General features: G+C 42.2%; 1 protein-coding gene across 2 annotated transcripts; it reads right to left on the reverse strand.

The window, feature by feature from the left end:
- LOC130361964 (glutathione S-transferase-like) lies at window positions 1-24,985 on the reverse strand. Of its 2 annotated transcripts, none has more exons than XM_056565725.1 (7): window positions 24,818-24,985; window positions 14,507-14,598; window positions 13,521-13,572; window positions 7,564-7,696; window positions 7,107-7,248; window positions 2,244-2,369; window positions 1-206 (listed from the first exon to the last, which is right to left on the reverse strand). In XM_056565725.1, exons 2-7 carry the CDS (start codon window positions 14,585-14,587, stop codon window positions 84-86), a joined length of 657 nt encoding a protein of 218 aa, XP_056421700.1. In that variant the 5' UTR covers window positions 14,588-14,598; window positions 24,818-24,985; the 3' UTR covers window positions 1-83. The 2 variants fall into 2 exon arrangements, with proteins under 2 accessions (XP_056421700.1, XP_056421699.1); XM_056565724.1 differs by lacking the exon at window positions 24,818-24,985 and adding an exon at window positions 20,127-20,175.
- Window positions 24,986-25,504: the final 519 nt, after the last annotated feature.

A 25,504-nucleotide genomic window follows, 5' to 3' on the forward strand; every position in this document is an offset into this window, starting at 1 on the left:
ACACTAAGAATGAAATTTTATTGTAAAACGAATACAAAACTACAAGTTTCCTTACAATACTTTGTAAATTGCATTGTTTCACATTAGCCGAAGACAAGTTTCTTCACGGTGCTTATATAAACCTCATCAGCCATTGGTTTCTTTTTACTTCCCGGCTGCAAGAACTTCTTTATTGTTGGGATTTCACTGATTCTCTTTTTAAAAGCCTAAACATCCCAAAAAAAAAAATGCAGTGAATATTCTTTCTTATGGTATATACATGAATAAACAGAAGAACACAGTTAGTAGTCAACACACACAGTAGTCAATAAAACCCTCATAGGTAAAAAAAAATGATTAAGAATAATATTACGGAGCTGCATCCATAGCAATTCCCTAACATCTCTATTTTACTAGAATAGCTTTCTTTAGGGTATGTTCAATCTGCCTAATTCCACGAGCGTAATTACGAGCTGTGAACAACAACATTAGTGTGAATGGGTCTTCCTTGGACCAGTTCATACGGCAGACTTTCAGCGGCAGACAGTGAAATTGATCCGCGCAAAGAATGAACATGTTCTTCCGTGGAAGTCCGCGAGCACTGCATAGCAGTCAATGGTGACGGCGCAGCAGTGCCGCACGGTCTTACTACCAAAGTATTTCTACGGCGGCTGCTATATGGAATCTCCGCTTGCAAGGCAGCTAACTGGGCATGGAGGTACAACTACCAATTGCAACGGGGGAATTTATCATTGGTTTTACCCTGGTTTTGTGGTGTACATTTGTCGCACAGTTTGTCTCAGATGCGGTTTAGAGACTTTTGCTTAGGAAGATTTGCGAAGATGTGCGACTTCAGTTTGCAACATCTTTTGTTGCAACTGCGCTAACTTATGCGCAAGTCTACACCAGCTCTGACTTGGCTTACAAAACTAAATGCAAACAGCATTATTAACCCCCTTAAGGACACAGCCGATTTTATATTTGCGTTTTCTTTTTTCCCCTAAGAGCCAAACCTATTTTATATTTCCATCCTCCATATGGGGGCTTGTTTTTTGTGAGATTAATTATACTTTGTAATGACATCACTCATTATACCATAAAATGTATGACAAAACCAAAAATTTTTGACAGGAAATTTAAAAGAAATACAAAATGTTGCACATTTGAGGGTTTTGTTTTCACATTGTTCATTTTACGGTAACAATAACATGTTTCCTCTATTCTGTGGGTCAATACGATTAAAATACCCATGTTTAGATACTTTTCCATTATTGTACTGCTTTGAAAAAAAACTAACTTTTTCACAAAATAAGTATGTTTAAAATTGACTTACTTTGATCACCTACACATTTTTCTGTACACAAGGCTATAGGAGGCTGTATTTTTGCGCTGTGATCTGTAGTTTTTTTTTATTTTGTAACACTTTTGCTTATGTGACGACTATTTGATCTCATTTTCTTTAGTGTTTTTTGGAGTAAGACGTAACCAAAATGCAGCGATTTTGGACTTCTGTTTATGCTGTTCAACGTACGAGATCATTTACATTATATTTTGATAGTTCAGACATTTAGGCACACAGCGATACCAAATATGTTTACTACTTTTTTTTCCCCACATTCAGTTTACACTTTTTATTTCCCCATAGGGACTATCTATAGCAATCATTAGATTGCCAATACTGTTCACTACTATGCATAGGCATAGCACTAATCAGTATTAAATCGGCAAACTACTTCTCTGGTCTGATTGATGTCAGTCCTGAGAAGAAGATCCCGGGAGAACGGCGGAGGCAGGCGAGGGGACCTCCGTGTAATCAGATCAGCCATTACAAGTGCTGCATTGCCGCAGATGCCATGATCTGTATTGATTATGGCATCTGAGGGGTTAATGGCGGACGTTAGTGCAATCGCTGCTGTCCGCCATTACTGGCGGGTCCCTGTCTGCTGATAGCAGCTGGGACCTGCCGTGTATGATGCGAGCATCAGGACCAGTGCAGAGGAAAAGTTGACCAGTTACCCATAAGAACCAATCAGATCGCTTCATTTTTAAAGAGGGCCTATGAGAAATTAAAAAAGTTGCTATGGGCAACTTTTGCTCAGCACAAGTTTTAATAAATCTCTTCCATAGTCTCTGCATATCCAAAAAGCTGCTCTCTAGTCCATCCCAAATATGTCAGGTTATTAAACTACTTTCCTTTAAGAATGCTATAATTCTCCAAAGAGTGAAAAGTAATGGAGAAACAGCTTTATGCTTTGTACAAATACCTGTAAATTAGCAAAGTTCTGCAGGACATCAGGGTGAAACTCTTCCAGTGATAAAATGACATCAAGAAGATACACATCCGCCATGCTGAGCTTGTCTCCAACTAAGAAGTCCTTACCCTCCAGAGCCTAAAATATAAAAAGGTGAGAAAACTTTATTTTTTACCATTTTCCATTCTGGCAATAGAGGACAGAAATTTCTAAATCGTGCTCCAAACAAACATGGACTACGTAAAAGGTAGGATTCTTTTGGTGTGCAATGACAAATCATAGTTAAAGGGGTACTCCGGTGGAAAACTTTTTTTTGTTGTTAATCAACTGGTGCCAGAACGAAACAAACAGATTTGTAAATTACTTCTATTAGTACTTCCAGTACTTATTAGCTGCTGAATACTACAGAGGAAATTCTTTTCTTTTTTGGAACACAGAGCTCTCTGTTGACATCACGAGCACAGTGATCTCTGCTGACATCTGTCTATTTTAGGAACTGTCCAGAGCAGCATATGTTTGCTATGGGGATTTTCTCCTACTCTGGACAGTTCCTAAAATGGACAGAGATGTCAGCAGACCGCACTGTGCTCATGATGTCAGCAGAGAGCACTTTGTTCCAAAAAGAAAATAATTTCCTCTGTAGTATTCAGCAGCTAATAAGTATTGGAAGTATTAAGATTTTTTTTAATAGAAGTAATTTACAAATCTGTTTACCTTTCTGGCAACAGTTGATTTAAAAAAAAAAAAAAAAGTTTCCCACCAGAGTTCCCCTTTAACCCCTTAAGGACGCAGGGTTTTTCAATTTTTGCAATTTCGTTTTTTCCTCCTTACCTTTTAAAAATCATAACTCTTTCAATTTTCCACCTAAAAATCCATATTATGGCTTATTTGTTTGCATCACCAATTCTACTATGCAGTGACATTAGTCATTTTACCCAAAAATCCACGACAAAACGAAATAAAAAAAATCTTTGTGTGACAAAATCGAAGAAAAAACGCCATTTTGTAACTTTTGGGGGCTTCCGTTTCTACGCAGTGCATATTTCGGTAAAAATGACACCTTATTATTCTGTAGGTCCATATGGTTAAAATGATACCCTACTTATGATTTTTTTCCAGAAGTACGACAAAATCAAACCTACATAACTACATGCAGGAAAATTTATATGTTTAAAAATGTCATCTTCTGACCCCTATAACTTTTTTATTTTTCCACGTACAGGGCGGTATGAGGGCTCATTTTTTGTGCCGTGATCTGAAGTTTTTATCGTTACCATTTTTGTTTTGATCTGATTTTTAAATTTATTTATTTATTTATTTTTAAGTAAAAGTTTATTGAAAGTTTTCCAAAAATACCAGCACACAGAGCTGCACGTGTATGGTCACGTACACAAATGAGAAAACAACATGTGCATAAATAACAACTAGAACAATCACATTCAGTGGAGGCTCCGCTTCAAAGAAAGCAAGAAACTACGCTTGCGGGCTCTCAGCTGAGTAGCCATGTCAGAGCACTACATAAAGGTGGTGAGCAGAAAAAAGGGGGGATAGATTGATAACTTTTTATTCATTTTTGAATGGTATTAAAAATAGTGAGCAAAAATACGCTTTTTTGGACTTTGGAATTTTTTTTACGTGTACGCCATTGACCGTGCGGTTTAATTAACGATATATTTTTATAGTTTGGACATTTACGCACACGGCGATACCACATGTTTATTTACACGGTTTTATTTTTTTATGGGAAAAGGGGGGTGATTCAAACTTATTAGGGAACACTTTTTTTTTGCAATGTTATAGCTCCAATAGGGACCTTTTACACAGATCACTGTCGTGTATTAACACGCCTGTGATCAGTGTTATCGGCGCTTGACTGCTCCTGCCTGGTTCTCAGTTATGGAGCAGTAATTTGCCGATCGGACATTGAGGAGGTAGGTAAGGTCCCTCTAGGTGTCCTGTAAGCTGTTCGGGAAACTGCGATTTCACCGCGGCGGTCAACTTTGATCGCCACGTCTGAAGGGTTAATACAGGGCATCACCGCGATCGTTGATGTCCTGTATTAGCCGCAGGTCCCGGCCATTGATGGCCGCCGGGACCGACCCGATATGATGTGGGGTCACCGCGTGACCCCCATGGCATATCGCGGGAGTCGGCGGAGGACTTAAATATACATCCTTCGTCGTTAAGGATTTAAGAGCTGTATGACTTCTATAATGCTTAGTCCAATATTTTTACATTTTCTGTACCCCTACTGCCAAATGCCAGCCGCTGTGGCACAAAACAGCTCAAAAATATTTATTTTACCAGAAAAAAAAAAATGTATAAATAAAACAAAAAACCAACAGTTTAACCTTTTAAGGACGCCGGGCGTATGCATACGCCCTGCATCCCTAGTCCTTAAGGACAATTCAAACATGCAATTTTCTGCTATACCGGGCTGATCGGGTCTCTGGTGACCCAATCACCTGGCTCAGGTAGGGAAACTACGGTGGGGGGGGGGGGGGCAAATGAAAGTGAAAGTAAAGTGATCTTTACTGTGGCAACCACTAGGAAGGCCAAACTGCAACTCACAGCATGCCCAGACAGCCAAAAATATTTCAGAAAGCAAAAATATGTCCATTTTATGATGCCAACATAAAGTGGACATATTGTATTTGTATTATTCCCAATAAATTTTATTTTTATTCACATTTTCCTTACAAGTAGAGAGCTTCAAAGTTAGAAAAATGCAGTCGGACTTCGCTGCGGCTGGTGATTGGCTGAGCGCAGTATGATTCATCCGACCACTGTCAGCCAGGAAGTGGATTGCGGCGGAGACTGGAGCCTGAATACCGGAGGCCCCGGGGGAGCGGAGGAAGGTATGTACATCTTTATTTATTTTTTTTACTACTGGCAGTATGGGTGACAATTTTTATATTCAGAGTTCTCCTTTAAGGTGAAAAAGGGCTGAGTCCTTAAGGGGTTAAATTAAAAAGGGTTATCCAAAATAAGGTGACTTTAGTACTTACCTGCCAGACATAACACTGCTGCTTACTTGCGAAATACCGTATATCCCGGCATATAAGACGACTTTTTATACGCCGGGTATTGAGGTCCGGGATAGGAAAACTTCTGATTATCTGCCCGGGCTGGCTCCAGTGTGTGGCTGCAGGCCAGAGCAAGTAAAAACTAATACTGTATACTAAAAACCAGGGTGCCTCCAGCTGTTGTGAAACTACAACTCCCAGCATGCCCGGACAGCCTTTGCCGTGCTGGGAGTTGTAGTTTCACAACAGCTGGAGGCCCCCTGGTTTTTAGTATACAGTATTAGTTTTTACCTGCTCTGGCCGGCCCCCGCCTGCAGCCACACACGGGAGCCGGCATGGGCAGATAATCATAGGTATTCCTATGCCGGACATCCCTGTGTCCCGAATTTTTTTTCGAGACATAAGGATGTCCGCCGGTCACTTACCATTCCTCGGCGGCGCGTGTCCTCCTGCAACCCTCCTTCGGTCCTCCTGCGGTCCGGTCCCCCGTCTCTATGGTTGTACGCACGGGACATCAGTGACTTCCTGTGCGTACAACCATAGAGGCAGAGGAGCGCAGGACCAGGAGGACCGCAGGAGGACGCACGCCGACCGGGGCCTGGTGAGTGACCGGCCATGCTATCTTAAGTGATCCGGTCACCGCTCCCCGGTCCCGGCACCTACTGCTATGGTCCATAGGCCATAGCAGTAGATGGTGACCCGGGCCGGAAGAGCGGTGATCGGAACACTGTGGGGGCAGACCAGTACAGACATACAGCCTGCAGCCATACACTGTATATGGCTGGAAGCTGTATGTCTGTTGGGGGGGGGGGGGGGAACTGCCGACCTAATGTGGGGGGGGGGGGGAAGCTGCCGACCTAATGTGGGGGGGGGACTATACTGCCTACCTAATGTGGGGGGAACTATACTGCCTACCTAATGTGGGGGGGAACTATACTGCCTACCTAATGTGGGGGGGAACATGATGCCTACCTAATGTGGGGGGAACTACAAGGTACCCTACATCGCGGTAGGAGGGGTAGTCTTATATGGCGAGTATATCCCAAACTCTATATTTTAACTGTAAAAGTTGGGGGTCGTCTTATACGCCGGCATATATGGTAGCCATTTCCTACTGGAGTTCCTTTCCTCCAACTACAGGTCCCAGGAGCCCTTGTTTGTAAGTCTGAGGTCACTTTTCTCACACACACACACGCAACCCCACCCATTGCAGCACAGCTGAGCTGCCTTGCATGAAGTGATGTGCTTGAAAACTACGATTCCCTGTAGCCCTGTGGAGAATGATCTCCCACCCAGTGGTCATCCACCCATTGAAGCACAGACAGGCTCCCTTTCAACACCTGACTAGTGATGTGATGTCTGAACCTGAGACAACACTCATATGAGGTTTGCCATGATGTTCATTTTAGCAGCATACAATATAAGAATTGTGAGACAAGCCATCAAATGCCCAGACACTAAATTATGAACTACACTAACTTTACAGCCACTGTAGCACAGTCAAATAAAATCCTGGAATATCCCTTTAAGGCTGTTTTATTCATAATGGCATTGGCATAAACCAATCACCGTAGGCCAAAGTGGTGCAACTTCCTTTGACAGGTTTATAGTAATCAGCAAGATCCACCAACAAGAAATGTAATGTCTAGGAATGTGCTACACACCTGAATGGCTGTAAATACAGTAACTGCTTCCATGCGTTCCCTTTGGGGCTGCTGTTAATATGTGCTGCTTTCTGACACCAGTGGAGTTGAGAATATCCCCCCCCCCCAACCCATATTAAAAATAGAGCATTCGATCAAAATGGACGACTACACAAAAAAAAAATTTAAAAAATGAATTTACTTACTTTACTATATACAGGAAAGTATCTGTTTAGTGCCCTTTCTTTCATAAGATTTCGTTGTTTTTCCTGCTCACTTTCAGACAAGAAGAAGTAGGACAAGATCATGGAATTGAGATCTGCAACTCCCTCAGTATACATATTAATACTGTAGAAAATAAAATAAATTGTATGTACATTTACATGGTTTTAGGTGTATATTTAAAACATACAATATATTTGCACTTTAAACCACAAAAACATACGGTAATTCAAGATTGTGTTGTTTTAAAGGTTTATTCAGTGGGGGGAGGGGGAGATAATATATATATATATACTTACACACCCTCTACTTGCCACCCTCACTCCCCCACTGCCTCCATTAAATTAAATTTTTTTTGCGTCAACCTTAAAACTTTTGGCCATGAATGTACTCTGTATAAGAAAGGGAACGCTAGCCACTTAATGGTGCTCATGTACTTACTAAGCTCTTTCTTTTAGGTCACTTCCATACAGGTTATACTTTTCTGCTATGTAACATAGAATGGCTCTAGTTTGTACCAGTTTCATCCCATCTATTTCCAGCATTGGTACTTGTCCAAAGAGCAGATCCCCAGCTAAAGAAAAAACAAAAAACAAACAAACACATATATTAGGGTGGAGTTTTAACAAAAATTTTACATAAATAATTTACCCCTCTAAAGGCAAACATTACAGTGGAGTATTTTGATGCAGATGTCTGAGGTGTCCTGCATAGTGCAAGGTTGGGGTCTCCAATGGTAGCAAAAGCCAGGAGTAAGTCCAAAGCACAGAAAAAGGTGCAGATCTTTCCATTATTGATTCTTCGTTGTGTTGGTTCCACTCCTGGCTTTGGCAATAAATACTGACCAAAATATGGGTGAACCAAGTCTCATTTTAAATGTACAACGCATTTAATTTAGTTCTCATTCATCATGTTATGGCCCATAAACACCTACACCCAAGGTCTCACCTTCCTCCCCAAGTTCACACTCATCGTTACATCATTGCAGAGAGCTGGGCTACACCCAATTGCCTGCAGCTACCATTAACTTACCTATTGTGAAACAAATGAGAACTTGTTCACATGAACACATTTCCCATCTGGAACAAAAAACACCCATCCCTTTTGCAACTTTGCCCAATTCTGGCAACTAAAAAGAAACAAAAATGTAAATATTTCCAGTTCTATGTAATAGGTACACATGAAAAGTTTTGATTAGTTTGAGAATATATATATATATATATTATATATATATATTCATTACACAACCTTTTCAGGTAGTGTTCCCTGGTATCAGCTTAGCTCCTGTTAAGGAATATAAAAAGCTGAACGGGAGTTATGCCAAGCCAGATTACTCCCCAAAAGGTAAGTTTCGACCCATCTGCAGAAAGCTGTTTCGGGGTTTTTGCCCCTCGTCAGTACAGAGCAGGGTGATCTGGCTTGGCTGTGGTGAGAGGCCTGAGGCTTTTATATTCCTTAACTGGAGCTAAGCTGATACCAGGGAACACTACCTGAAAAGGTTGTGTAATGAGCTGCTTTACATATTCCCCTACCCAGAATGCCTGCGGAGTGCTAAATGGCCTAACCTGAATAAGAGAGAGAGGGAGAGGGAGAGGGAGAGGGAGAGGGAGAGGGAGAGGGGGAGAGAGAGAGAGAGAGAGATCATATATATATATATATTTATCTATCACACACACACCATTCAGTCATAACCACCTGCCTAATATTATGTATGCCCATTTGCACTACCAACACAAGGTGTGGACTACATAAAACCCTTTAAAAAAGGTACCCAGTGGTAAGAGATTAATAACTTTGCACCAGGTACTCTAAGTCCTGTAAATTGCAAGGTGAGGCCCCACGGATTAGTTCATGCAGTAGTGTGATAACAGCTGACCCAACGATCATGCAAGACCTGTGCCTGGACCCGCCGGTCCCGCCTGGACCCCGTCTTTAATACAGGTACAAGGCAAAAAAAAAAAAATATGAATGTCCGCCATCCAAGGTGTGATGCTGATGTAAAATCCGGCTGGATTTCAGTTGACACATACACCATAAGATCTGACAGGTTTCACACTGCAAGCACTTAAATCATAGACTACAGACACATAGCTGATGCCATGCTTAAAGGGGTGCTCCACCCTTAGACATCTTATCCCCTATCCAAAGGTTCCACTGCTGGGGACCCCCGGGATCTCCGCTGTGGCACCCCGCTATGATTACTGCAGAGCATGCTCGCTCTGTGCATGATGACTGGCGATACAGGGGCCGGAGCCTCGTGACATCACGGCCCGCCCCCTTAATGCAAGTCTATGGGAGGGGACGTGATAGCTGCCACGCCCCCTCCCATAGACTTGTATTGAGGGGGCGGGCCGTGATGTCACAAGGGGGAGGAGCAGTGACGTAACGATGCTCCAGCCCCTGTATTGCCAGTCATTACGCACACGGAGCGAGTTATCTCTGTGCAGTAATGATAGCGGGTGCCGCAGCGGAGATCCTGGGGGTCCCCAGCAGTGGGACCCCGGCGATCTGACATCTTATCCCCTATCCTTTGGCTAGGGGATAAGATGCTAGGGGCGGAGTACACCTTTAAATACTAAAAGAGCATTTTTTCGGGCATATGCAAGAGACAAACCAATATACCTGCTAGAGAATATATTTCTAAACCTATTCTCTAGCAGGTATATTGGTTTGTCTCTTGCATATACCCGGAAAAAATGCTCTTGTAAAAATGCTTTTGATGAAGATATTGCTAAGCAACAATCTATATGCACCTTGTAGTTTTTTTTATGTAAATCCGTTTTGGGTCTTGGGATTTCCCTATTCCTGACTGGAGTTTCCATGAGCACCTTTATTGAGGAGGACTTGTGACCCTCCCTCTTTTAGTATTTAAGCATGGCATAAGCTATGTTTCTGTAGTCTATGATTAAGCGCTTCCAGTGTGAAACGCATCAGATCTTATGGTGTATGTACTTCTGTGTCATCTGAAATAAAGCCGGATTTTACTTCACCATCACACCTTGGATGCCGGACATTTTTGTTGCCCCCACGGATTAGTGGTATGTGGCGGCATAAGATCCACATGAATGTCAAGATCCAAGGTATTCCAGCAGAGTATTGTCTAAAGCATCACACTGCCTCCACCGACTTGCCTTCTTACTAAGTACATCTTGGTAAAAATTACATTAACAGTTAAAGCGTACCTGTCATAGATGACAAAAAAAAAAAAATAATAAGTTACTCAGTATCTAAGTCTGATCACGTACATATAACTTGTGTCTAGGACCTATATTTCTCTTACAAATACTCTGTTGCTCACTTGGTTTGTGATTGTCTTTTGTGGAGGGGGCGTGTCCCTTTCTTGCCCATACTCTGCTCTAGTCTCTAAGTCTCGGGAGCGAGCCTGGGCTGTGTTGCCTCCATCTGTTGAAAAACTACAACTCTTAGCATGCCTGGATAGCCAAAGATTGTGTGAGTATGCTGGGAGTTCTAGTTTGCACAGGAACATTCCAGCCTTATCTCTCAGCAGAAGACTCCTCCTGCCGAGCACTACATGCTCCTGGGTGAAGTCTCCGTCCCCAGGAGAAGTCCGAAAGGACAGTGTCCCGAAGGCAGAGGAGAGACAACGGTATCTGATGTAGAGGGCTGTGGGTGGAGGGCTCTCTTCTCTGCATGTCGGCAGCTCTGTCTTCACATGTGAGATGTCTCGCACTGACTGTTAGCGTACTCCCTGCGCTAGCTCACACACAGCAGTCAGTATCACTGTAATGTCCTTTACTGGATACCAGCGCACTTTACGGACGGTATCCAGTATGTAGTAAAATACAGGGTTGTCTGTCTGCAGAATGTTAGACGACCCCTAGTGGCGGCAATTTTAAAATTTTGGGTAAAATTTGCAGTTTTTTTTAACAATATAATTAAGAAAGTAATTTTATCACTATGTCTACAAAATATAAGAAGTTTTTCATGATGACAGTGCCTCTTTAAGCATTGTACATGTACCTGGCCATTAACATGATTTAAAAGTAAATGTCATTCATCAGGCCAGATCACCTTCAATTGCTCCTTGATTCTGATCTGATGCTCAGGGTAAAAAGAAGACTGCAAGAGCACTCTGACCAGTCAGTGGTTTACGCAGACACATACACCTTTCTGCCTCACAACCCCTGACAAAGCATGTTCTCCAGAGAAATGTTGGGGAGGCTGTATCACGCTTTTAAAACAATGTTCACTTGAAAATGAATGATGTAACTGGCTTAGATTGAGAAGTAGGGGCAGTGGCTATCCCCACAGTGAATAATAACTGGCGGACACTAAGTGGATTATCCACACCACTAGTGAGAGCAGTGATTATGATGTAGGTTGATGGGTAATGTGTTGGACTAATTAATGGTGAACTTGCATTATATAGTGGTGTGAGAGACCACTAGTACACCACTTCTTACCAATCATAAGAAAACAAACAAAGGCATTACAGAATCTCCTTTGATGGGAAAGACCACCAATATAACAGATATAAAATTATAGTAAACAGTGACAATTTTAGTGTAATTGAGTCCACATGGAATATTACCCAATTTTAAAAGAAGAAGGAGGAGGAGGTCTTTAGTTTTGGGTTTTTCCCAACAGGGGGGCTCCCCTGAAGGGCTGGTTAATCCATACACCTTTCTGTCATAGCCAGCAGTAACTTCTTTCTCAATAAGAGCTACAATAGTTCTTCTGTGGGATGCAAAACACTAGAGATGAGCGAATTTACAGTAAATTCGATTTGTCACGAACTTCTCGGCTCGGCAGTTGATGGCTTATCCTGCATAAATTAGTTCAGCTTTCAGGTGCTCCCGTGGGCTGGAAAAGGTGGATGCAGTCTTAGGAGACTCTTTCCTAGGACTGTATCCACCTTTTCCAGCCCACCGCAGCCCCTGCAAGCTGAACTAATTTATGCAGGAAAAGTCATCAACTGCCAAGCCGAGAAGTTCGTGACGAATCGAATTTACTGTAAATTCGCTCATCTCTACAAAACACCTAACCCCAGGGCCAAAGCCCAAGGTGAAAAACACCTCTCAAAATATCCTACCCCTAAACACCGCAGAAACATTTTCTTGGGTTATTTTTATCAATAATAATACAAGTTAAATCTTAGGGGTAGGAAATTTGAGGGGTATTTTTCACCCCGGGCGTTAGGAATTTTGCATATTTAGGGCCCCTTTCCCACCCTTTGGGGTATTTGTTGCATTTTCTTCTGTGGGATCAAATAGGCTAGCCATTGCTCCCCACACACACGAGTAAGCCTTGGACACCTGTGATCCCCCCGTTGTTCACTTTTGGACCTCTTTTTCTTGGTACTAACTATAGCAACCCACAAGACCTGCTGTCTAGATATGCTCTAAGCCTTACCATCCCAATTGGGCCCTTGTCATCCCAATTGGGCACTTGGGGGCGATCAAAACTTGTCCAGAGGAAAAGTTGCCCATAGTAACCAATCACATCGCTTCTCTTCCCCCCCCCCCCCCCTTCAAAAGCTTTAAAAAAAATTGAAGAAGTGATCTGATTGGTTGCTAAAGGCAACTCAGCAACTTTCCCTCTGGACAGGTTTGATAAATCTCCCCCTTAGCCTTTTTATCACCTTCCAACATATCAATTAGAAGAAGTGACTGTTCATGTTTTGCCTTTTACATCCCGTCTCTTGACAGGCGCATTTGTGAAGAGAGGTTGTACTGTTATGGTTAATAAGCATATTTCTATACATCAACCACTTTTAACATTAAAACTATCTGCTTAATGTTGTGGCCCCCCTTGTGCCACCAGATCACTACAAGACCTATTAAGGTTTCCTGTGGAACCTGGCACCAAGAACTTTGCTGCAGATCCTTTAAGTCTTGTAAGTTACAGGCCGTGACCTCTATGAATCGGAATTGTTTTTTCCAGCACATTCCACAGATGCGCGATCGGATTTAAACTGAACTACACCTAGTTACCTGCGTCTGTTATCAGGTTGATGATTAAAGAACACTTCCCCATCTAGAACTGCCCCCTCATACCTTGTTCATAGACCACCACAATGGGGGTCATGTGATAACTTTTTTTCCCCCTTGAGTTTTGCACCCAAATTACCATAGTTTGTGACCATAAAAATCCATAACACTCAACCAACTCTGTTTTACTCAGAAACCCTAAAAGGGGTGTGGTCATCGGGAGGGGGGGGGGGGGGGTATGAATGCATAAAAAAAAAGGGGCAATTTATAATTGCAACAATCATTCTTCTATTTATAGCAGTATTGTAACAGTCCACAAAACTAGTATTAATTAAAAAAGTATCTGTATGCACAACATGCCTGGCAACATAGGGATAGGACATGTTACTGCAACATTTTTAGCATTGTATCATACTAGTAAAAAAGTATAATTTTTTTATACTTTACATTTAACCAGCTTGTCATAATCCTCCTTTTGTTCATAGAATTTTTCTTTATACTGTCAAAACAAAAACAGTTTAATATCACTTTGTTTGTCTAAACCTACAAACAATGTCAGAAAACAAGTGCAATAAGAACAGCTTTGTAACGCGCACACAGTGTCATTCATTGTATGAAGTTTGTCTGAAGTAATTTTGCGGCTTGATATGGAAGGGCGCTTTATTTTATACTTCGACCCTTAACGACCTTAAGTACCCCTCCACCCCTGGGACTGAAGTACTTATTAGGCTAGGTTTCCACAAAGGTTGTTTTTCTGGCGCTTTGGAAAACTGCTGCGGCAGTTTTTGAGCCAAAGCCAGAAGTGGATCCAAAAGGAATGGGGAATATAAAAAGGAAGGACTTATACTCCTCCTTCCTACTGTATCCACACAGTAGGGCACTTTACAAAAAAAATAAAAAAAATAAATAAAAAAAGGGTGGAAACCTAGCCTAAAAGTATTTTTTTTTTGTTTTTTTTTAATTCTCAAAAGTTTTAAAAATATTGAAGAAAAATAAATAAATAAAAGAAAAAAGAAAAAAAACCTTTTTCTCTCAAAACTCCCCCCCCCCCCCATTTAAAAAAAAAAAACCTTACAAAAGATAAATTTAAAAAAGTTACAAACAATTGATATCGCTACATGTGAGTGTTTGATCTATTTGAATGTAATGTTATGCTCGGTAAATGCCACTTTCGTTAAGGTGGTGGGGTTCCCAAATTTTTTCAACAGCCTAGCGCCTATGTTACACTTAATCTGCCACTGAGACTAACCCTTATGCAGGCAGAATTGAACAGCTTTCATGTGCTGCCATATCTGGTTATGATGCTACAGAGATCTTTTCCCTAGAAGTGAGAACACCTCTAAACATGGAATTTCATGAATCGTAACAGAATAAAGTGCATGCTGAATTTGGAACTATGTACTGTACTAGCAAACATCAGTTCCCTTACCAACCTCAACATTAGCTGCCGCTAACATCCATCTGATGCACTCCGCTCTGCCACGTCCTTTAAAGTAATGAAGTACCACTGCCATGATTAATTCTTCTAAAAATGGAAATAAAAAAAAGTTAGAACACTGCTGCCACAGAATACCATTAAAGGAATTGTAACCACAGCTTATAAAAATGCATCTGAAAAGGCTTGGAGACATTTGACCATGGGGACTGACATTTCTGCGTTTCCTGTTCGTCACCCTATTTAACACTCCAATAACCTTATTCTGAAATGGCTGCTTACAGGGAACAATACATCAAATTCACTTGTAAATTGGGGTAAGATTGCATTTAACCCCTTAAGGACCGTTGGTTTTTCCGTTTTTGCATTTTCGTTATTGCTCCTTGCCTTTAAAAAATCATAACTCTTTCAATTTTGCACCTAAAAATCCATATGATTGCTTATTTTTTGCGCCACCAATTCTACTTTGTAATGACATCAGTCATTTTGCCCAAAAATCTACGATGAAACGGAAAAAAAAAATCATTGTGCGACAAAATTGAAAAAAACCGCGCAGTTTTGTAACTTTTGGGGGCTTCCGTTTCTACGCAGTGCATTTTTCGGTAAAAATGACACCTTATGTTTATTCTGTAGATCCATACGATTAAAATGATACCCTACTTATATAGGTTGGATTTTGTCGTACTTCTGGAAAAAATCATAACTACATGCAGGAAAATGAATACGTTTAAAATTGTCATCTTCTGACCCCTATAACTTTATTTTTCTGTGTATGGGGCGGTATGAGGGCTAATTTTTTGCACCGTGATCTGAACTTTAACGGTACCATTTTTGCATTGATAGGACTTATTGATCGCTTTTCATTCATTTTTAAATGATATAAAAAGTGACCAAAAATGCACTATTTTGGACCTTGGAATTTTTTTGCGCGTACGCCATTGACCGAGTGGTTTAATTAACTATATATTTTTTATAATTCGGACATTTCCGCACACGGTGATACCATATATGTTTATTTTTATTTACACAGTTTTTTTTTTTTTTTTTTAATGGGAAAAGGGGGGTGATTCAAAATTTTAATAGGGGAGGGGTTAAATGATATTCATTCACTTTTTTTTGCAGTGTTATAGGTCCCTATGGGACCTATGCACACACTGATCTTTATCATTGATCACTGGTTTCTCATAGGAAACCAGTGATCGATGATTCTGCTGCTTGACTGCTCATGCCTGGATCTCAGGCACTGAGCAGTCATTCGGCAATCGGACAGCGAGGAGGCAGGTAGGGACCCTCCGGCTGTCCTGTAAGCTGTTCGGAATGCCGCAATTTCGCCGCGGCTATCCCGAACAGCCCACTGTGTTAACCGGCAGCTTTCACTTTTAGTCACGCGGCTAAAGGGTTAATAGCGCGCGGCACCGCGCGCTATTAGCGGCGGGTCCCGGCTTCACTATGACGCCGGGTCCGCCGTGATATGATGCGGGGTTACCGTGTGACCCCGCGTTATATCACGGGAGCAGGACCAATGACGTACCTGTACGTCCTTGGTCCTTAAGGGGTTAAATGAGAATCTGTCAGTGTCACCTGCACTAACCTGTCAGTACAGATAGGTAGTGCAGGCGACACTGATGACAACTGTACTTACCTTGTCCCGTTCCGTGCTGTGGTTCTCTATGGCAATCCTCTTCAGTATCTTCAGCTCCGGGCCCGGGCAGACGTCACTAAGCTCCGCCCTTGCTATAAGTCAGGCCCGGAGATGAAGATACTTAAGAGGATAACCGAAGAATGACAGCATGGAAGAGGACAAGATAAGAACAGTTGTCATCAGTGTCACCTGCACTACCTATCTGTACCGACAGGTAAGTGCAGTTGACACTGATGAAAGATTTCCTTTAAGTTAATTGTCTCTACAGAATTGGCAGTTCTAAAAAAAGAAAGCAATATAATAACAGTATCTTCTTGTTAACAACAAATGTTTCATAAGAAATGAAGAATTTGAAAAATATCATAGATCCTGGACTATATCTTCAGAAAACCCATTGCAATCTCCAAAACTGCACCAACTGCTAAGCTACTTCTTATTCTACTTGCAGACTGGAGTAATTCTAGGACATATACTGCTGAAAAACCTGCAAGTCATCATATGTTGTCAGTTATATACAGTTAAGGTTATCAGCATGCAGACTATAGGACACACCTAAAACACACGTCATATAGACGTTATATCTGGACTTGACTAAGGGTGCATTCACACCACGTTTTTTGCAATACAGTTCCCGTATACGTTTTCAATGTGAAAACAGATCACAATTCACAAAACACCCAGTTACCAATTAAAAGCTGAGGGTGAAAGGCGGTCAAGGTGCGACTAAAACTGCAAAGTCTGCAGTTTTTAAATTGACTGCAGCCACAAGCAGTTTCATTAAAGAACTACCGGGGGAGTTTTTTTTTTTTTTTTAACTATGGCCATTGTGTGGAGAGAAAAAAAAACCCTACTTACTACTAGTGCTTCCGCGGTGCCTTCAGTGTCCTGCTCCGATGCGATAGTCTTCCTGAGCGGCAGCGTGACTTTCATCAGCGAATTGATGGCCGAGCCAGGACGCGAACTGATGGCCGAGCCAGGACGCGAACTGATGGCCGAGCCAGGACGCGAACTGATGGCCGAGCCAGGACGCGAACTGATGGCCGAGCCAGGACGCGAACTGATGGCCGAGCCAGGACGCGAACTGATGGCCGAGCCAGGGCGCGAACTGATGGCCGAGCCAGGACGCGAACTGATGGCCGAGCCAGGACGCGAACTGATGGCCGAGCCAGGACGCGAACTGATGGCTGAGCTGCAGTATGACACAATGGGCCCAAATGCTTCCTTAGACAACGTGTCACGTTGCAGCTCAGCAAGACGATCGCATAGGGGAGGTAAGTAGAGTTTTTTTTTCTCCTCTAGCCCACACAATAGCCATAAGATATATTGCTTGTAGATGAAGCCATGTTAAAAACCTGACTTACATGTTAGTGTCATATTGTCCACATCTTGGCTGCATTTTATGTGCAACGTTAGCCTATGAAATAGTATTTGTTTTATGAATCCTTCATTTGATCCTAGATGACTGTGCTCATTTGCTAGGTAGTTTTATTATACGGACCATTTATTACCAACAGTTGCAGCACAAAGTAGGAGACAATGATGGAGACCCCGAGTCCTATGCTGACCAACACTTAGCAGCCAGTCTGCACATCAGCCTCCAGAAGAACGATGGCCATGGGTACACACTACACAGCTATAGGCCAGTTTTAGACAAGCATAACACCGCCGCATTTCTGCATCCATATTGAGGCTATTCCTTCCCAAATACAGGTGCAATGACCTGAACTGAAAGAATCATTGGTGCATAGAATGTTTTAATTTCAGACAGACTTGTGGTTGGGCCAAGGTTTGCAGCCATAATATCTATCTATCTATATAACTCAACGTGTGTGTGTGTTTATGTGTGTATGTGTGTATGTATGTATGTGTGTATGTTCCACAAAAACTTTCAAACGGCTAAAGATATTAACATGAAACTTGGCACACACGTTACTTATATGTCAACAACAAACATAGGATAGGTAATTTAACCCTTACTCACCCCCACTTGCCAGGGGCAGGGTTTATGTTTAAAGTCCCATACAAGTCAATGGGAAATATATATTACTGCATAACTTCCAAACGGCTGGAGATATTTCGATAATACTTGGTCACATGTTACTTATATGTCCACTTAAAATAGAGGATAGTTAATTTAACCCTTAACTACCCCCATTTGTGAGGGTCGGGGTTTTTGTTTAAAGTCCCATGCAAATCAATGGGAAATTTATGTTCCCATATAATTTCTGTACGACTGGAGATTTTTCAATACCTGGTACACATATTACGGGTCGGGATAGGAGGTCGGGATATGACAACAATATATGAGGACTGCATATGAAGTCAAAAGCTTTTTCCTTTGTTTATTTTCCTCCCCAACAAGTATTAGGAAGGAAAAACCGGGCAACGCCGGGTACTCAGCTAGTTGACACATAAAACGTACCTGCCTGAAACAGCCAAAGATTTGGCAAATAAAGGCAAGACTGTTGCTGTTTTAGCTTTATTTTTTCAAATCAGCACATTCTGTAATCCATTGTGTTCTAAAGAACCCATCCATTTATAGTAGTGGGATAATGCACTGATGAATTTGCATAATACATAAACAATAGAATGCATCAATATTACAGTGTTCTCTGTAATATTGATGTATGTTATTGTGCTTAAATGTAAATTCATTCATTGGGTGATGTCAGTAATACAAGGCCTTATATAATGATTCTTAAAGGGGTTATGCACCATAAGGTGATTTGAGTACGTACCTGGCAATCAGTAATGGACATGCTTAGGAAGGATCTGCTCTTGTCTTGGGGCTAAATGGCTATGTTGTGAGATTACCATAACACTGTGGCTAGCTTTTTGTGAACTGGTATTTCATGTTTGATTTCTTTTTTTGACTGCAAATCCCACAATTCCATTTTCCTCCCTCTCACACATCACCCACCTCACCCATTGAAACATATGAGCTGCATCCATCAAAAGACCTGTGGCTTTCAATCAGGGTGCCTACAGCTGTTGCAGATTGATCTCTCTCCCACCAAGCGATCCCTCCACCCATTGAAGCAGACAGGCTCCCTGTCATCAGCTGACTAGTGAGTCAGGTCTCGGCCGCATTGCAAGCTGGGAAAAATCTGAAACACTAAATTTGTATGCTGGTAAAAAATAAATAATGGGGTTAAAATCACATAAGAATTGTGAGAAAACCGTCACACACAGGTACAGACACTATATTATGAACTACACTAACTCTACAGCCCCTGTAGCATAGTCAAATAAAAAAAAATTCCTGGAATACCCCTTTAACACACTTGAACACTGCTTAAAAACTAATATATTGTGGATGTGAAACGTCACAATATCTGTACATTGACAAGTGGAAAAAAATATATAAAATCACATATTGGACTGATTGAAGTGCCATCTCTTTATTATCATTTGGATCTTTAATACGTTGCAATATATATCAGCAGATTTTTCTGCTGGTATACACCCCAAACATAGGTTATTAGTAACATGTGAATGGCAGAAATTCAGTGCGGACTTCCACTTTGAATGTCTGCAAGGAATCTCCGCTGCAGCAGAGTCCTGTTGAATTTAACGGGATTCTGCTGCTCTGTGCACATGGCGGAATTTCCATGCCAGATGTTTCTGGCACGGAAATTCCTTTTTCTGTGTCTGCACAAAAAATTTACGCATTTATTATTTGTGCAGATTCCGCATGGAATACATAGCAGTCTGAGATGGCGCATTCCGTGCCCCCCACTGTATGGAATGTCTGCACAGAAATTTTCCGTGTGGAAATTCCATTGTGTGAACGCGGCCTATGCTTGTATTGGCTGAGCTGGCAGGTTCTGCTCTGACTTCTTGTCTCTTGAGCAACAGAGTACTAGAAGTCTCAGGGACTAAAGCTGTGGAGGACTGAGACGGGCAAGTATAAAAATTATTTTTTTTTTAAACATCTTGAGCAAAATATATATAAAAAAATATAACAGTAGAATACCTCTTTCATTTATATATGTAGATCTGGACATCTGCTGCCACCTTCTCACCAGAAATTGTGGGCACTGAATGAATTATTACAATGGGAAAAAACTGTATCATAGTTTACCTGGGTAAAGGCATAGGCAAGGTTTCATATAAATGATTGAATGGCGACAGACTAGATGAGGAGACAAGCAGAAGCATTCATTCATGACCAGATTATAAAAGGGAATGTCATGCCAAGGGGGTGGCTGGCTCAGCATTAAAAGTCATGTCACAGGACAGTCTTGTGTATACAAAAACATCATAGCTTCTGGTTAGAGATGAGCGAACTTACAGTAAATTCGATTCGATACGAACTTCTCGGCTCGGCAGTTGATGACTTATCCTGCATAAATTAGTTCAGCTTTCAGGTGCTCCTGTGGGCTGGAAAAGGTGGATACAGTCCTAGGAGACTCTTTCCTAGGACTGTATCCATCTTTTCCAGCGCACCGGAGCACCTGAAAGCTGAACTCATTTATGCAGGAAAATTAATCAACTGCCGAGCCGAGAAGTTCGTGACAAATCGAATTTACTGTAAGTTCGCTCATCTCTACTTCTGGTCCTTAGAATAACAGACATGCACATGCGTATGGCCAAAGAAGTTGTGGCCTTGGATCATGTCAGGTCATAATAGTCATGTGACTATATAGTCATGAAACCATTTATAGCTGTTTTTATGCATTACTTGCTTTGTGATATTATAGATTTGGATTTAAGTCCACATGACAGGTTTAAAAACAACCTAGAATAAGAAGCATTCCTAAAAAGTCGTAAGACGTGATACATTTAAAGTTGTTCACAATTTTGGCATAAAATTCTGCCATGACTGGTATGTTGTACCAAAATGATGTCAATACTAGGGGTGTAAAAAACGATTCACTCGATTATCGTGATTTTTCATTTGGGCATACAGTATCGATTCAAAATATTTTTGAATCGATCCTTTTAGGGATGTGGAATTAGTATCTCCTGACACCCAGGACATGCAGTTCCGGGCGCCGGGCAGGTGAATTTTTCCGGCTCGTGCAAGCAGGGCTGAACCTGACAAGCGCGGCGGCTCTCTGGGTGTATGGAGCGGGCTCCCGACTCCTGCCCGCTCCATACTCTGCAGCCCCCAGCTGTTTTCAGTAGCCGGGGGCCACCGCTAATAGCCAGCATGCGGCGATCGCTGCGGTTGGCTATTAACCCTTTAGATCGCTGCTGTCAACACTGATAGCGGTGTCCAAAGGAACCTGTGAATGCTCCCTGGTGGGCTAGTGGGGTGGATCGCGCCCCCACAGTGCGATCGCAGGCGGGTGATCCACTGTGGAGGTAGCCGGAGGGCTTACCTCTGCTTCCTGCTGTCCCGTGGCTCTGTCATTGATAGATCCTGGCTGGACTAGGCTCTATCAATGGATCACAGAGCAATGGAGTTCAATAGAACTCTAATCATCTGTCTGAGGAATCTAATGATTCCTCCTAAAAGTCTAATAAAGTGTATAAAAGAAAAAAAAGTTTTAATAAAAGTGTAAAAGACACACATTAACCCCTTCCATATTAAAAAAGTTCTAATCAACCCCTATTCCTATACGAAAACATGTACACATAATAAAAAAAAACATATTTGTTATCACTGCGAGCGTAAAAATCACAATATATAGTTTTTGAGACAGAATCGGGATATATCGCGGTATATCGTCTCGTAAACAGAATCGGGATATATCGGTATATATATCGTATCGCCAAATGCTTGCCGATTCACACCCCTAGTCAATACCATTGTGATTGTGGCCCCCAATTCAATTTTCACTGAACTGTTGATTCAGACTTTTTTTTATATGATAAATATTTTATATGACTGACAGCTCGCTCCCTGCCTCTAGTAACAGTCCTCATTGGTGGCACATGCGCACAGAACACATCGTTCGGGCTGTTGTCGGCAGGAGAGCTGTGGCTCAATAAAAGCAGCAGGACTTAGTAGAAAGAGGCTTTGTATCCCAGAGATACCGCGGATCCTTGGCCATATGCCTCTTTTTAAGAGAATAAAGACAAGATTGCATAAAAATAAAAATAAAAAAAAGTGTATGTTGGGTCACCAACTCCTGCTAGGCAATGGATGAGGTTGTATTCTGTAAATGTATGTGACAGATGCAATTTAAGAGAGCACATTAATAGGGTACGTTCACACGGGTGGATTTATTTGCAGGTTTCCCGCTGTGTATTTGAAAGGGGCTGTCTGCAGCAGATTTTAGGCTGTGGAAAATCCGCTGCGGACAGCTAAGAGCCCGCACCCTTTCAAATACGCAGCAGGAAACCCGCAAATAAATCCGCCTGTGTGAACGTACCCTTAGATTTAGAAAAAATAAAAAATAAGCTGCTTTTTATTCATATTTGCTGTAGATAGATAGAAGATATGAACCGAGCCTTCTAGTCAGAGACCATCTCAAAGGCCATGATAGGAGGTGTAAAATCTAAACAGAGACAGAGTTTATAAGTCAACCCAGACAGTTTCTACAGGTTTATTTCTTATCTTGTGTCCCATAGATATACAGATTATAGTAGCTTTATACATGCAGCTTGGTAGAGTCCACTACACCACTGGCATTGGTTCCTTAGGTCACATATGCCATACAAATGCCCCAGTGGATTGGACAGTGTTCTCAGTGCTTTTCTGATCTACACAGCAGTATGGATATCCAGGATGGGCACCTCTGGCCTGATCAGTCAGGATTACCATAGGAAGCGCTCTCTGAACCCTCACGTATACAAATGCTTTATCCTAAATATGAGGCAACTGTATAAAACACTAGTCCCCAATACACTGCTACTGCCACCAAAAGTGGAGCTGCTCCTAAACCTGTCAGGTGATCCTGAGGACCTTTCCTTGCTGGTCCAGGAGGATCTATCATGTGTTTCCAGCCCACATGGCAGGGATACAGACACTATGTAAAGAAATTCTATAGAAAGAAAGGAAGGAACTCCATCCCAAGAAAATGTACACACATAACTACCAATCCCTCTAATGTCAACCTAGTGCTAGGAATCAGGATCCCCCCATTTACTAGTACCAATATATGGAAACCTGCAGGTAACATCTGGATCTTCCCCATTTACTAGTACCAATATATGGAAACCTGTAGGTAACATCTGGATCTTCCCCATTTACTAGTACCAATATATGGAAACCTGCAGGTAACATCTGGATCTTCCCCATTTACTAGTACCAATATATGGAAACCTGCAGGTAACATCTGGATCTTCCCCATTTACTAGTGCTGATATATGGAACCCTGCAGGTAACATCTGGATCTTCCCCATTTACTAGTACCAATATATGGAAACCTGCAGGTAACATCTGGATCTTCCCCATTTACTAGTACCAATATATGGAAACCTGCAGGTAACATCTGGATCTTCCCCATTTACTAGTGCTGATATATGGAACCCTGCAGGTAACATCTGGATCTTCCCCATTTACTAGTGCTAATATATGGAACCCTGCAGGTAACATCTGGATCTTCCCCATTTACTAGTACCAATATATGGAACCCTGCAGGTAACATCTGGATCTTCGCCATTTGCAGATACAACAGTGATTTCAGCAGCGCTGCTGTGCTGGCACTTCTTCCGCCATACATTATCTGCACCAGCTGTGCCTGTTGCTTCTCAGTCCAGTATACTTTATACCAGTGTTTCCCAACTAGGGTTCCTCCAGCTGTGGTCAAACTACAACGCCCAGCATGCCCGGACAGCCTTCGGCTGTCCTGGCATGCTGGGAGTTGTAGTTTGGCCACAGCTGGAGGCACCCTAGTTGGGAAACACTGGTATATACATTAGGATCTTTCCCTTTGAGTACACCACACTATATACAAGGAATATACCATTAGGATGGCTTACCTTTAAGTACAAAACACTATATACATCCTTACCCCTTAGTACAGCACATTACACTACATACATGGAATATACCATTAGGATGGCTCAGTACAACACAGGATCTCGGTACAGCACACTATATGTGGAGTATACCATTAGGACGGTTTACCTCTCAGTACAGTACACTATATACAAGGAGTATATACCATTAGGACGGGTTACCCCTCAGTACAGTACACTATATACAAGGAGTATACCATTAGGACGGTTTACCCCTCAGTACAGTACACTATATACAAGGAGTATACCATTAGGACGGTTTACCTCTCAGTAAAACATATAAACAAGGAGTATATACCATTAGGACGGTTTACCCCTCAGTACAGTACACTATATATGTGGAGTATACCATTAGGACGGTTTACCCCTCAGTACAGTACACTATATACAAGGAGTATACCATTAGGACGGTCTACCTCTCAGTAAAACATATAAACAAGGAGTATATACTATAATGTCTCCGCTATCTCGTGGACACAGCTTCACATCAAGTTTATACTGAATCTCAAGGAAAGACACGCTGGTTTCTTAACTGATGTAATCTTTACTGAGATATAATGAACACGGTAAAACTGTAAAACAAACATATGAAAGACAAATATAAGCATGGCTATTCAAGTGCCTTACATTATGCATAGCTAATACATAGATAGGGTCTAACATGTGCTCACTTACTACACACTGAAAACACATTATCTATCTACAAATGCCGAGCATCTCTCTACACAAGGTAACTAGCAATTCCTTACTCACAGGCTTTGGTATTTATCAGATTAGCAGTCTGTATTAGCTTCAAGAAGTCCTGCGAATCTTATCACTGTGGTAGCTGGAGCTGGAATGAATGAGACATGCCGGTGTGAGGTGGTTTTTTGCGCCCCCGTAGATCCATGCGTCCGCTCCTCCCCCAGCTCTCCAAACATTTCCGAAGCTAGAACTGGGGGAGGGCAGAGCAAGGGGAGAGAGAAGGTTCACGCCCCCTTCCTCATCTCCCCTCCCTGAGCTCGGCTGGACGCAGATCTCTACGGCACGCCCCCTCCCTGAGGACATAGATCTCTAAGGCAGGCCCCCTCCCTCATCTCCCCTCCATGAGGACATAGAGCAGTGCTCCCAATGAGCTCTATGTGTAAAGGGGGACATACTGTACGGGCTAAAGGGGGACATACTACACGGGCTAAAGGGGGACATACTGCACGGGCTAAAGGGGGACATACTGCACGGGCTAAAGGGGGACACACTGTACGGGCTAAAGAGGGACATACTGCAGGGGCTAAAGGGGGACATACTGCACGGGCTAAAGGGGGACATACTGCACGGGCTAAAGGGGGACATACTGCACGGGCTAAAGGGGGACATACTGTACGGGCTAAAGGGGGACACACTGTACGGGCTAAAGGGGGACATACTGTACGGGCTAAAGGGGGACATACTACACGGGCTAAA

The sequence above is a fragment of the Hyla sarda genome, chromosome 3 (genome assembly GCF_029499605.1).
Source record: "Hyla sarda isolate aHylSar1 chromosome 3, aHylSar1.hap1, whole genome shotgun sequence".
Classification (NCBI taxonomy): Eukaryota; Metazoa; Chordata; class Amphibia; order Anura; family Hylidae; genus Hyla; species Hyla sarda.